This window comes from Nematolebias whitei, chromosome 8 (assembly GCF_014905685.2).
Source record: "Nematolebias whitei isolate Nwh7 chromosome 8, NemWhi1, whole genome shotgun sequence".
In the NCBI taxonomy this organism is placed as follows: Eukaryota; Metazoa; Chordata; class Actinopteri; order Cyprinodontiformes; family Rivulidae; genus Nematolebias; species Nematolebias whitei.
Genome location: NC_056505.1, coordinates 22,534,333 through 22,549,446, shown reverse-complemented (window position 1 = coordinate 22,549,446; position 15,114 = coordinate 22,534,333). Strand labels below are relative to the sequence as shown.

Sequence of the window (15,114 nt, the reverse complement as noted above, 5' to 3'; positions counted from 1 at the left end):
CACAGACATCTACACCTCCAGATGCAGGAAGAGGGCCACCTGCATCATGAAGGACCCCACCCACCCAGCACACACACTTTTTGCCCCACTCCCCTCAGGAAGGAGGTTAAGGAGCATTAAGTGTAGAACCACTAGACTGAGGAACAGCTTCTACCCTGAGGCTGTTAGACTCATGAATCTCTAACTAGAATAATCACTGTGAAAAACCATATCATGTTGCTGCTGATCTGTTTCATGTTGCTGCTGATCTGTTTCAATGTTGATGTGTTCATGCGTGCACATCTGCTCACAGACTCATGTTCATGTTTGTGCTGATGTTCAATGTTTTATGTTATGAGTGCTTAGTGTATATTTAGTTGATGTTTTTCTTATTTCATATCTTAGATGTTATTACTGTTTTTCTTATACATTTTATTGTTGGATGTAACTGGGACCCTGCGTACATAATTTCGCTCCACCACATGTACCACATGAGGTGCGAATGACAATAAAGAAACTCTGACTCTGACTCTGACCTCTCAAAAGAAAAAGAAAACTACTAAAAATTGTAGTTATTAACTAATAGTAACTACTGTGTAGCTGCATCTATCCAAGTATGCACTTAGACTCCCATAGGGCCTTCCATCTCTATCAGTACCTCTATAGCATTTCTCTATCATGCGCTTGTAGAACTAGCCTTCTCCAACTTTCATGCTTTTAGTTTTATTCCAAGATGACAAGGGCAGGAGCTTACCAGAGACATCAAGGTCAACCATACTGTGAGTGTCTTCAATGCCATATATGACGTCACAACGGTAAGTACCGGCATCGCTGGCACGCAGCTTGACTATCGTCAGTGAAGCATCGCCGACATCCTCGGGGTGACTGGGCACTGATATACGTTTCTTGTAGCGGGAATTTAGCTTTATGACCCCTTTTTGTGCCGTCAGCACCGTGGTTTCAACTGTGCCAACTATTTTGGTCCATTTAATCCACACATAATCAGTGCCATAAATGATTGCTCCATAGGGAGAGGAGAGTGGCGGTGAGGTTGGGATTGAGAAGAAGCAGGGAAGGACCACCTTCCCTGAGAGAGAACCAGAGGCTGGTGTGACTATTGATGACTTAAATGCTGAAAGGGAAAAGAAAAAAGGAAATGAGTTAAATACAGCTCTTGGTTCTCTAAATTACATTTTAATACTGCCTTTCTCTTTCATTTATCCTTTCATCCAAAAACATAATTTTTTTCTGATTATGCATGGCCCAACACATGTAAACAGACAATATAAAATGCCTGGCTCATTAGCGTGGAGAGGGTGGAACTACACCCAGCCTAATAAAAAAAACATGCATCATGTTTTGAAAGGGGCGCTTGGAAAGTTAAACCTCATCCTTGAAATGATGGGTGTGGGAATACATTTGCTACAGAGTACTGGATGTGCAGCATGTTTGTATGAAGTCCGAATAACTGGTTTAATAAAGGAGTCATGGTTGTGTCACTGCATGTTATGCCTCTGTTGATGTTCCTTCTCAAATAGGCCCTCTTTCAACTACAACCAGGGTGTGTTTGCATGGCAGGTAGATCCACAGACAAAATGAGCTGGAAAATCATAGATGTACAAATTGAAATTATAGCATAGGCAAAAAATAAATAAATAAAAATCATGTATAGCAAACACTAAAAATGTAATTGCTTTTTGGATGTAACTGGGACCCTGTGTTCGCAATTTCGTTCCACCACATGCACCACATGCGGTGTGTAGGACAAATAAAGAACCTTGAATCCTTTTCAAATAAATATATGACTCAAATTTAATGTCTTATGTCTAATTTCAGTTTTATGCGACATATATGTTTACAGTGCCTTGCGAAAGTCTTCGGCCCCCTTGAACTTTTCAACCTTTTGCCACATTTCAGGCTTCAAACATAAAGATATAAAATTTAAATTTTTTGTGACGAATCAACAACAAGTGGGACACAATCGTGAAGTGGAATGTAATTTATTGAATGTGTCAAACTTTTTAACAAATAAAAAAGTGAAAAGTGGGGCGTGCAATATTATTCGGCCCTTTACTTTCAGTGCAGCAAACTCACTCCAGAAGTTCAGTGAGGATCTATGAATGATCCAATGTTGTTCCAAATGACTGATGATGATGAATAGAATCCACCTGTGTGTAATCAAGTCTCCGCATAAATGTATAAATCTTGTATAAATCTCGATGTGCAAAACTGATAGAGACATACCCCAAGAGACTTGCAGTATTAACGTATTGAAAAGTTCAAGGGGGCCAAATACTTTCGCAAGGCACTGTAAGTGGAGAGAAGTGCAAGAGACCACCACTACTAAACTCCTTGGAGAGGAACCAGAAAGCCTTTTTTCCCAACTTGGGTGTTTTTTTGTTTTGTTTTTCCCAAGGGGTAGCCAGGGGCAAGGTATGGAGTTGGGGGTGTTCACAGGGAGCAATGCAGGGAATGCTTAGGAAACACTGGTGGGATAATCTGAAAGGCATGAAACGTTAACAAGGGGTTTCGTTAGCAAGTGCAATTAAAAACTTCTATGGAACCTGTAGACTGGGAACTGAACTGAAATGTATCCATACTTGGAGACGGAGTCAGGGGCAAAGGGGCAACAGGTGCTACTAGCTTTCAAGGTGTGTACACCGCATATCACTCACTTTTGTACCATGAGAAAATTCTAACATTGCATACCAGCTAAATGTGTAGTTTCCACAAAAGGGTAGAGAGAGAGTGAATAGGAACAAGACAAATGAGGGAGACAGACAGAGAGAGAGAGGGAAGAACAGACAGAGTGGACCACAAAAAGAGAAAGTGGCGGTAGATTTACCTGTTGCAGCTCCACAGAGATAAAGCAACCACAGGATGTGCTTATAATTTAGAATCATCTGTTGATAATTAAAACAAAGAAAAACAAACAAGCAGTTGAATTAGAAAACAACTTGTGTGAGACATTCTGTTCATTTTTCTTCTTGTAAATATTTTTGAGTGAAAAACACATGCGAAATTAACATTAAACACGTGAAAATAACAAAGTAGACTATATTTACAGTAAATACAGTAATTAGATAAAATGTCATATCGCTTGAACCACTGGACAAACTTCTTATAAACTCTCAGAACATAATTATTGGCTGCATTTCTACACCTCAACTTTCTGAGTAACCCAATTCAAGATGACTGTCACAAATAATCAACGTTAGACTACACAAAAATGGCCGTACATCAGTGAATTTTATAGATATGGGGCTTTAAAATGGAGTGCTAGTAGATGACAGTCCTTCCAAATTCTCCAGTGTAACAGATCATGCGAGATCAAGCGAGATATCAAACTATTGCACAAGAATGTGCATCTCCTCTGTGGTCCACACTGCGCTTAACCACCTGGAGCAGAAAAACTCTTACGTCCGTATGCTCTTTGTGGACTTCACGTCCGCCTTCAACACCATGATCCCCGAAACCCTGATGGACAAACTATTCACACTAGGACTAAGCCCCTCCATATGCAACTGGGTACTAGACTTCTTAACAAATAGACCACCACAACCCTCAGCACTGGCTCTCCTCAGGGATGTGTGTTGAGCCCTCTCCTGTTTACTCTGCTCACATATGATTGTGCAGCTACCCATCCAGGCTGTCACATTGCTTCCATATGCGGTGGAAGTGGTCTCCAGCTAGAAGTACTTGGGTGTACACATGAATGACAACCTCAGCTGGAGCAACAACACCACCAGCCTGATCAAGAAAGCTCATCAGAGACTCTACTTCCTCAGGTGGCTGAGACAAGCTGTTCTGAGAACCTCAGTCCTCACCTCCTTCTGCAGGTGTGCAGTGGAGAGCATCCTGTGCTCCAGCATCAACGTGTGGCATGGAGGCTGCACAGCTGCAGAAAGAAAAGCTTTGCAGAGAGTGGTGAAGGCTGCACAGAAGTCTGTTGGAGTCAGCCTCCCCACCATCACAGACATCTACACCTCCAGATGCAGGAAGAAGATTACCTGCATCATGAAGAACCCCACTCACCCAGCACACACACTTTTTGCCCCGCTCCCCTCAGGAAGGAGGTTGAGAAGCATTAAGTGTAGAACCACTAGACTGAGGAACAGCTTCTACCCTGAGGCTGTTACACTCATGAATATCTGACCAGAATAATCACTGTGAAAAAAAATCACACCATGTTGCTGCTGATCTGTTTCATGTTGCTGCTGATCTGTTTCAATGTTGGTGTGTTTATGTGTGCTCATCTGCTTACACGGACTCATGTTCAAGTTTGTGCTGATGTTCAACGTAATGTTTTTATGTTATGAGTGCTTAGTGTATATTTAGTTGATGTTTTTCTTAGTTCATATCTTAGATGTTATCATTGTTTTTCTTATACATTTTATTGTTGGATGTAACTGGGACCCTGTGAACATAATTTCGCTCCACCACATGTACCACATGAGGTGCGAATGACAATAAAGAATCTCTGACTCTGACTGATAATTGTATAGTGAAGGGTAGACCAAAATAACTACAACTTTAATTTCTCAGTCTAGGATAATCTGGCTTGAAAGATGACTCCATCAATAAAATATACCATGTTTTGGATTTGCAGTAATAAGTTGAGGCAAACCCAAGAAATCTTATACATGCATGCTTTCAGTGAATAAGTGGGTGGTAGAATTGGGAGGTAAAACTTCCTGTGAGGTCATCCTTTTGGAGTTTTTGAAGACAGGAGGACCAGAGAAGCGAGCCCCTTGCCCTCATTAGCACCCCACTGTATAAACACCAGTGTTGGGTCTCAGAGGGGGACGGAAACTTGGGGAGCTCTTCATCAAATATCAATTAACAAAGTCTCATGATTACAAAATCATCAGGACATAATATGCATGTAAAAAGGGATATTTTGTGGTTGCCATGTCAATCAAAAAGTCACTAAAGAAATGGGATTGAAGTCAGTGGCTCTTGGAGAAGAAAACACATGCAGAAAGTCCAATCAAACATCAATGGCTTAATAAAACTTATTTAATGGAGAGCCACTACTTCAGCATCACACAAGCATACAGTTGAGGTTTGGGGGTGACTGGGAATCTTCTAGCTGTGAAAGATGAAGTCTATGACTGTCAACGTCATTTCATCACAAAACTGACAGCTAGTTTTAGGCGCTTTTTATCTCCTTGGTGATTTCAGAAACAAATGGGTGCTTTAGATCAAATGATAATCAGTTCAAACAGCATAAGGGATAAATCAAACTTAACTTGCGGACTGTGTTTTCAGTCCTGTCTTCAGTGCGCAGAGGGACACAAGTTAACTGAGGACATCCCAGGGTGTTGCCTGTTATTTGTAAACTGATCAATTGCACATTGTTTTACCATATTATCAGGCATGTACTTCACATCCCAACAAAGTATTACATGCTAAGCAGATTAGAGCATGACTAATGCACTAATTTTGACTCAAAGACAGAGTACAAAAAGAGATTACAGAAGAAATATGCGAGACTCCAAATACTCACGGTTTAAATGTTTTTTTTTTCCATAAACACGTGCAAATATTTACATAGGTCCTAAATTTGAGGTGGTCCCGGCGCGTAACATGCGTGCGTAAAATTGTGCCCAAATGGGTCCACTCCAAATTGACGCAGACAGCTTCTTTCCCAGAGTGCTCTTCTTCTTGATGCTCCTCAGCTGAAGGGTCCCAGTCCAGGCTGATCCTAGTTCTGAGCCGAGCGACACGATCCGTGAAGTGCTGGCAAGAAACTAATTCCATTTTGTCCACCCCACGTTGTCATGTCGTCAGAGGAGGAGCCCATTAAAAAAGTGAATGGGACACCTTTTGGAGGAGGAGCGGGGGGAGGGGGGATTAATTTGGCCATGCGCTCGAGAGGTGCTCCACAGCCAATCAGACTGCTGTGGCATAAAACGTCCTTTACATATTTTAAAACTTTTACTAAAAAATTAAATAAAATAATCTTGTGCTAAAACTACAGTCTGAACGCTGAATGACTGTGAAATTTGCTTTAATAAATAAATTAAGGTGTTAAAACTAAAAGCTACTGACCCCCAGCAGGATTATTTCACATTTAAACTGCTAGGTTGCACAAACAAGAAAACATAAAAAAATAAAGGTAATAAGGTATATTAGACAAAAAAATCTACAATAAAACAAAATAACAGAAATAGATGCTAAATCTTTATATGGGCTGTTTAAGCTTGGCTCCTGCAGACCCCCTGGGAGCTTTAGGGTTCTGCAAAACATCTCAGCTGTTCCTAGGACGGTGCTCTACTGGACAGAGATATCTGAGGTTGTTCCTGGGATCTGTTGAAGCCCCTCTTTCACTTTGAGGGTCTCGGTTATAGACATATACACTAGATGTCCCATTCACAGACATAAATACGTAGACGCCCTATTGAGCGCTGAATGTAATCCATGTCGCCGCCATTTTAAATGTAGCGGGGTGGAATGAACTTCATAAAGCACCATTCTACAAAGCGTTTTAAGTTAATCATTGTCATTCACACACTCACTGATGTAAAACAAACAGGCATCAAAGACAACATTTGTAACTTTTAACGTTTTTAACACCCTGGACAGGTCTCCAGTCCATCACAGGGCCACAGAGAGACAAACCTTTCACTCTCTCACTCACATCTAGGGACAATTTAGAGTTACCAATCAGCCTAACATGCATGTTTTTGGTCTGTGGAAGGAAACGGAGGAGTACCCGGAGAAAACCCACACATGCACGGAGAGAACATGTAAACTCCACCCAGAAAGGCCCCGGGATGGGATTTGAACAAAGGACCATCTCGTTGAGGGGCAACAGATCTACCAACTGAGCCACCGTGCTTCCCTTTGTGATTTCTTAAGCCCTATTTACACGGGATTAGTTTTACCTACATGCTATTTGTAATAATTACAGAGATTGTCTATGTTGTTAATCCTGTGCAAATCGGCCATGTCAGTAATTTGTAAAATAAAAATTCCCCCGCAAATTACCTACTATAGTTTTCTGAACTCTGAGGTCCTGTGATAATACTAATCCAATATGAATAGGCATCTCTGTGATTTGGACAGAAATGGGTGGGATCCGATACGTAATGAGGCGGGTTTTGTTTTTGTTTAGGCAAAACCATTTGGAAAAATATAGAACAAGGTTATTTTAAATGAATGCGCTGCTCGCTTCAGCTTTTATGCTGCTACTTCCTTCACCGCAGATGACAGCAGGTGCAGAGACATGCACATGATCAGCTGACCCATCCATCCATCCATTCATCCATCCATTATATTTACCAGCTTCTTTCTTTTCGGGTAGTGGGAGTCGCTGGTGCCCATGTCCAGCCATCACTGTACAAGAGGTGGGGGACACCCTGGACAGGTCGCAAGTCCATTTCAACCAGCGGGGCAATGGACGCGCAGATGCTCGCGTGCACGACTGGTGACAGGTTGTCCATCTGAGCTTAACGTGGCTTTTTTTTTAACCTCTTAAACTGACCGGTCGGACCTGCATCCTCCTCAACAAGTAGATTGACACAATTTTATATTGTGCATTCTTTAGTTTTCTTTGTGCTTATTGATAAAACATCATCAAAGTCTGAGGTCAGCCCGTCCTGCACATTAAGCACATTATATGGACCGGACCAGTCGTGACAACGCAGCGCGTTAACATCATATCCAGAAGAGTCCGTAAATTTCAGCTAAATCTCAGACTTTGGTTATCCCGTGCAAATGTGCCACATGAAAAGCAAACGTTGGGGAGTAATTTACTTATTACATGTGGTCCCTAGGTAAAACTAATCCTGTGCGAATAGGGCTTTAAACCATTAAATTAGTCAAAAGGTTTTGCCTAGAGCACATATCACATTGCTATCAAATATGACTGAATAAATGCCTTCACATGTCAGTGCTATCTTTTTTTTAATACACAACTGAACAGATGACCAAAAAACAAAAATATATATATAGTGTTTTGTGACAAACTTATCATCTGATTACAAAAATAAGGACACAAGAAGGTCTAGAAGTTCAGACTATAGATAAGTATTTAACTCCAAATCAAAGTGAAAATACCAGTTGGTGCACACCGGATAGAGAGACGACGTAATTGTTTAATCACTTCGGATGTCTGCAGCCAGTTTAGAGGCAAAGCAAAGGTGAAAAGTCTGAGAGAAAAACCTGCCCCTGAGGCTGGAGGGCTCTTGTTAACAGCCTCTTCTACCTGTGAACATTGTAATCATCTCGGGGCCCTGAAACAGCCATGTTACATCTGTCTCCTGCAAGGCTGGACTGGTCTAAACTGACTGACTCAGAGAAAAGAAAAAGAAAGCAGTGCTCAGACAGAAAGGGAAGGCTGGGGGGCAGTGGGTTCTCAATATGAACTAATTTCCTGATTTGCAGGTGCTGCGTGGAACACATTGTGGGGGTTTTAAACCATGAAAAACAACTAATTATAACAATGACATTAAACGATTCATTTTAAATGTGCACTATTCAATTCAACCTTTATTTATACAAGTTAGTCTCATTGAGCCTCGAGGACTCATTTACAAGAGAGTCCTGCTTTAAATGAAGAACACAGATGACAGCAGCAGACAATCATAAAAAAAAAACATATAAAATAAAAAGTAAATGAAAGAAATGATATAGAAAATAAACAAAAACAGCTACATTATAAAGCGATATAAAATACTAAAAACAGGAACATGTCTGCATTGGTTTTTGCCATTGCAGACCTGTTCCTGTTTTTTTATATACAGTATGTGCAGTTTGAAGCAAAATACCAGTTTAACAGGGAAACATTATGAACACTAATTATCCTACATGCTGTAGATAGATTTTTGAAGGTCATCTGTCTTATGACAAGTCAGATTCAAATGTTTTGTAAACCTATTTGGGCTATTTTTACATTGTTTCTAAGTGCATAGCAGCAGCAGTTAGCTGTAGCATGTCTTGCACAGCCTGGCACTTCTGAAAGGAAATATTGTACTTTTTTTCTGCTGGAAGAACCAATAAAGCAACAATGTATTCTAAATTTATTTGCATAAACCTCAATGAAATTACTGAGATAAAAAAAACACAATACTGAAAGAAAAACAACGGTTTTCGTCTGCAGCTATCCAACTCGCCCTTAATCAGACTCACCATTAGCTCATCAGTCTGGTCAGAATTAAACTCCATTTCTTTCAACTGAGGCAGTTCAAAGAGTTATGCACAATAAGTAAAATATTAATAGCCACAATATTTCTACAGAATATAACATCAAAGGGTCTGAAGCTTGATAGTTCAGACTATAACTAGTTCTCTTGGAATAAGTCACCTGACTGAAGTTGGGAGGTCCTTTAAATGATGATAAATGTTCCATATGGGGGAAATCAACCACTTTAAATAACGGCTTAAACATAGTTTTGTGAAGACCATCCAGCCAACTGAACCTTCCAGATCAAGCAACCAAAAAGGATGATTTGTTTTATTTTATTCTATCCTAAAACTCCATTTATGCACAACAGCAGTTTTCGGGTTTGTTTTTTGCTTTTACTGACTCGGATATAGCAGCGAGCTGCTGCAATACGGTGCATCCACTATCGACGTACGAATTTCAGTCAAGCCAACTGGAGTGAGCCGTTCCGAGCCGTGGAGCATCTGATTCTTCAACCTGAGTGCATGTGGAACTGCTTTTTTTTTTTTTTTTTGTACTAAATTTTTGCTTGTACATTAAGCAAGTGTGTTTTTGCTCTTTGCATTCACATAAAAATAATTTTGTTGGCCAAGAACTTGACAACAATGTCTAGTCAGGAGAGATCTTTTTAGAGGGTGAATTGAAATCCAGCTAGACATTTTTTTTTTTTACTTTGACTCTCAAACCTAAATTAAAAAACAAAAACAAAGCATCACCGAGTGAGCTAATAAAAAAATCAAAAAGTATAGAGATAGACCTAAAATATATATATTTTAAAAATATTACTTAAAGGAATGCATAAGGGATGCACGGTATTGGATTTGTGGCTGATATCCGATATGCCAGTATCTTAAAACTTGTTTGGCCGATAACCAATTCCAATATTGTTTTTTTCCTAGACCTAGAGACTACATAGCTTTCTCTGCAGTGGAATTTAAATACATTATTCTGCACGGTCTTTGTCAATTTGACCTGTTACCAAATACAGATGCCAAAAAGGAGCTGAAAATGATGTAACGCTTCAACTCGGATTATGTTTAATGTCAAATTTATTCATGACATTTACTCTCTAACACAATGACAATGCTTGAACAGTGCAAATTTGTACATTTTCACAAGTCTAAACGCAACCTGTTCACAAGCAACAAGTGAAAAACCCGTAAATAGTAGTGCATTAATAGATATACTTGACAGTTTTATAAATAAAAAATAACTTAAAACAAAAGCCTTTTATATCGTTGAGTTATTTTGATGGAATGGCCCATGCCTGATATTTACATTTATTGCTAATATCAGTTGATAACAATATCATGCCAATAATATTGCACATCCCTATAATGCATCATTATAAATGTGTGATCAGAAAAATGCATTTGCAGTGGGATTTCTATATAGTCAGTTTCCCCAAAAAATATATTTGAGGGTAGCATTGAGGTTACAGAAGTATTTAAAAAAATCTAACACATTTTTGTTTTTTTAATTAGAAAGATTTTTAGTCTTTGTCAGAAACAATCATTATTACTGGCAGCACACACAAAAAAGACAATAATCATGTGTGGGCTACAGCTAATCATGTGACAGATTTGCATTCTAAACAAAGTTGTCACCAAGATAAAAACTGCAACTCAGTTCATGTAAAACACTTGTACTATATGTGCAGTCAAGTCCTGTCTTCAAACTCATAAATCACAGAGTCAAAGAGTTAGTGAAAGAGTGTTTGATCCTGGTGATCTGCTGTGCGGGCCCCAGGATGACCTGCGTATCACATGACCTATAAAAGGTGGTCTGCCTCTGGCCCCATGCCACCACAGACAGGATAAAAAGTGCATTAAACGTCTTTGACCTAAAGTGGCCATCCTTCAGAGACTAAAAAGCCACTGCTGCTCTGTTTTAATTTCACAATGAAATACAGGTTGGACCTCCCTGTTCAGAATCAATAGAGAAAATCTGCATTTACTCATAATGTTTGACAATTGTGTTTGCTCCTGTGTAAATATACAAAGACATCCAACTGGTACCAAGATTACAAAATTACTTTTCAGAGAATTGCCAGGAGATAAGCTATTTAATAAATAACGGTGGGAAATAAGTTGTATAACTGAAGTGTCAAGCACAACCCAAACCTGTGTCACAGAGAGAGAAAAAACAGCTTGATGTGATTTCCTGGGGTTTGGAAAAACGAGCTCATGGTGTGTGTGTTTGTGAGCTTACGCCTTGTTTAGAGTAGAACATGTGGGAAAATGGGGTTGCCTCTGAGCGGACGTGAACCTTGATCCTTGAGAGTCAAGTGAGGAGGTCCAGATCACTGCAGCCGATCCCTTCAGCTTTAGTGAAAGGTCAAAGGAGGAAAGCTATGATAGAACTGATTGCAATAACGATTCATCAGATCTTCAGGCAGTTTAAAAAAAAAAAACATTTTGTGTGGCATTGTCTGAAAAATAAAAACACACCTAATTGCATTTACCATATTTTTCGCTATATAAGTCGCAGTTGTTTTGCATAATTTGCATGCCCTGCGACTTATACACCGAACCAACATATTTATGGATTTTTTCCCATAGTTATGAACCAATTTTTGGCTGAGATATGACCATTTTCATTAATTCTGACTGAAAATATTCAACACTACCATTTTCAGCCTCTAGATGGCACTCGAGTAGTAAGGCATGCCGTTGTATCATGTAAAAGTGGCTATTAATGATGCAATCGGCTTGCCAAAGATGCCACCGTCATCAGCAACCGAGTCAGCTTCATTTTGCTGCACCGCCCCAGTGAAATACACCTGAGCTGACTGTCAAAGTGCATTTATTAAATAAAAGTTCAACTGAGACACACCTTTACTATAAAGTCGAACAAACAAATAAATGTTTTTAGGTGGTTATCTTGTTAAATTTTGAAGAAACACAGCGACTCGCGTCTCTCTGCGCGTTCATGTTTTCACGTATCAGCTTTTGAAATGCAGCTGATTTGACCGTCAAAGTGCATTTATTAAGAAAAAGTTAGACTGAGACACATCTTTACTATAATTTTATAATAGGGGGTGGGTGGTGGGAGGGGTCTGGTGCCCAAATCCAGCAATCACTGTGCAAGAGGTGGGGGGACACCCTGGACATGTCACAACTCTAACCACTGCACCATCATTCCATCCAGTCTTTAATTCATCTATCCGTCTATTATCTTTACCTGCTTCCTCCTTTTTCAGGTTGCTGGTACCCATGCCCAGCTGGTCCAGTCTGGGTCCTCGGGTCTGGGTTCAATGGCATGACATTGAGCACCAGTGCAACCACTACCCATAAACAAATGATGTAATATCTCCATCTTCTCTGGTTGAGAACTACCAGTAGTCCTGGAAACAGCCAGCTGTGATGCTGGTATAGCACCAGCTTCAACTTCCAAAGTCTGTAAGATGTCTATAGGTTCACCAAAGTTCATGCTCAATAATCCAGGTTAAAAATCCATCAATGTTCAGTCAGGTCATCTGACCAGTTTCTTTTTTTTGCTGAGAAGTTTCATCCTTCATCCAAATTCTATTGGTTATTTTTGTATATAGTTGTTTATTATTATTATTATTATTATTATTATTATTATTATTATTATTATTATTATTATAGTTGATGGGTACAGCTAATGCATAAAAAAAAGTGAAATATCAGCATGTTAGCAAGGTCCCAGTAGCTTTGTGCATGTGAAACACAAAAACTAATGTCAAGGTTTGAGGTGAAGAAAAAAATGAATACACAATGAACCAGAAACGGGGTGACTAGAACACAAAATAAGAAAATCAAAACAGCACAATTAACACTGTGCCACTTTAACAACTTAATAAAAGAACTACAGCAGAACACATTGGCTCTGTCTCTGTAAATGTCCCGTGAGAGTAACTTTCCTCACTGTACTTGAACCACAGCAGAAATGGGTGTGCAAGACAGTCACTCCTTACACCAGCAGCCATTAATCCTACACAAGAGAAGACACTGTCATGCATAACCCAACAATCCTTTGGCCTTTAACCAAATAGAAGTAGAGATAATCACATAATGACTTCACAGATTTGAGAGGAAATTGAGTCAGCTGTAGAGAATCATTTTTGGTTTCTTTGGTTCCAATTAGCATTTTAGAGGACGTTTTGGTAGTAAAAGTGCAATACGAGTCTGTCTTTGTCATCCATTTAAATGCTTGGTGGCCTAGAGAGCATTAAAAACGTGCTTCACAGTGAGCGCACAGCACTGTACATATGTACTGTAAGCAGGATGATGTCATGGGGACGTGAGCCAAGGCATGTGCAAACCCAATAATTCATCTAAACAAGTTAAAGAAACATGGGCGTGAACGTTGTTAAAGCTGTGGAAAGAAGCTGCATCTATGCTTGGATTTTAAAAAAATGTTTGAGCAGCACCTTTTATTCAAAAATAAACATTTGTAGCACTATGAGGAGAATATAAAAGGTTTTCTCTGTACATCCCATTGTAGCAGCAACTCATCATTTTACACACCAGTTTAGCTTCCATCTTGAAACCTGCAGAGCATTTGGTTTCATTTAAACAAGGTGATCAGTTTAAGGCAGCACCTCAATTAGAAACCACTCAATTTTGGCGTTCATTTTAATGAGGGCCTTGAAACAAGGGTTAATCTAGCTGCACAAGACAAGTTAAGAAAAAAGGCCACAAAATTGGAAATTGGAGTTAATTTAATCACCAAATAAACATCCAGAGAAGCTTTGGGGTATGAAGTGCATGTCTGTTAAAATCATATATGTAAAAATAACTAGAGAAGATGCTCCAGTGTATAATAATCCAGTGTATACCTGGATTATTGAGCATGGACTTTGTTGTTAGAGAAGATGCATTTTCTGCTCAAATGTGTTGCTGAATAAGCAGTAAGAAGCTGAAACCAGGTTGAAAAGGTTTCATCACTAAAACACTGTTAATCCTAGATGAATTTGAGCAGATGACATTTGCTGAAGAAATAAAAATAAAAGTGGAAAGCAGCTAAAAAACAGCAAAAATGTGTAAAAGCTGAAAAGAGCAGAAATGAGCAGAGTAAACTGAAATAGGCAGAGAGGCTGAATAGTTTACCAAAAGTCTGAAACTAGCACCAAAAAGAAAAAGAAGCAGAAATGAGTCAAAAAATATTGAAAAAGCTGAAAATGCTTAATTTAGCAGAAAGAGGATGAAAGAAGCACAAAAAATTTGCAATTATTAGAAATAAGCACAAAAGGAAGAAATGAGCAAAACAGCAAAATAAAAAAAAGCTAAAATTAGCAGAAAAATACATAAAAAGACAAATAGAGCATTAAAGAGGCACATAAAAAGATGTAATTAGCAGAAAAGCAGAAAAAATAGCAAAAAAGAAATGAGGAGAAAATTGTTTAAAAAATGATCAAATGAGCAGAAAGAAGCTGACAAGAGCTGAACTGGAAGAAAAGCTGCAATGCGCAGTAAAAGGTTATAAACAGCACAAAGTGTTTGAAGGATGTGGAGAGAGCTGCATTCATTTTCAATAAGAAAAACATGGCGGAAAAGATAAATATTTCAAAAAGTTTAAATTGCACAAATAAAGTCATAGCAGGAATTTCTTGAATAAGCTGAATGTTTTGATACATCAACTGTTGGAAGTAGCCAAAAAAAAAAAAATTGCAGACCGAGTTATCTGCCGAAAAATGTACGGAAGAAAAACTGATCTAAAAAGTGTGAAAGCTTTATAAACATTCACACAATAAAGAACACGAGACTGTGGTTTCATTCATACATTTTATCACAGATTCAACCTTTATTTACACAGGTTAATCCCACTGAGCCTCTGGGACTCATTTACAAGAGAGACCTGATTTCAACAAAGAACGATGACAACAATGGACAACAGCGACGACAATGGACAGACATAAAAAAGGCATACAGATTTTTTTTTTTACAAATTAAATAAAATGGCAACCAAAAGGACAGTCAAAAGGAAAAAAAAAGTAGCGG

General features: G+C 39.0%; 1 protein-coding gene across 1 annotated transcript in view; it reads right to left on the bottom strand.

Annotated features, from left to right (window-relative positions):
• Nucleotides 1–15,114, bottom strand: part of LOC119413602 (versican core protein-like) — a 273,726-nt gene that overhangs the window by 250,255 nt on the left and 8,357 nt on the right. Inside the window, exon 2 of the mRNA XM_037680660.1 lies at nt 734–1,111. Coding sequence (XP_037536588.1) covers nt 734–1,111 — 378 coding nt within the window. The remainder of the gene's footprint in view (nt 1–733; nt 1,112–15,114) is intronic.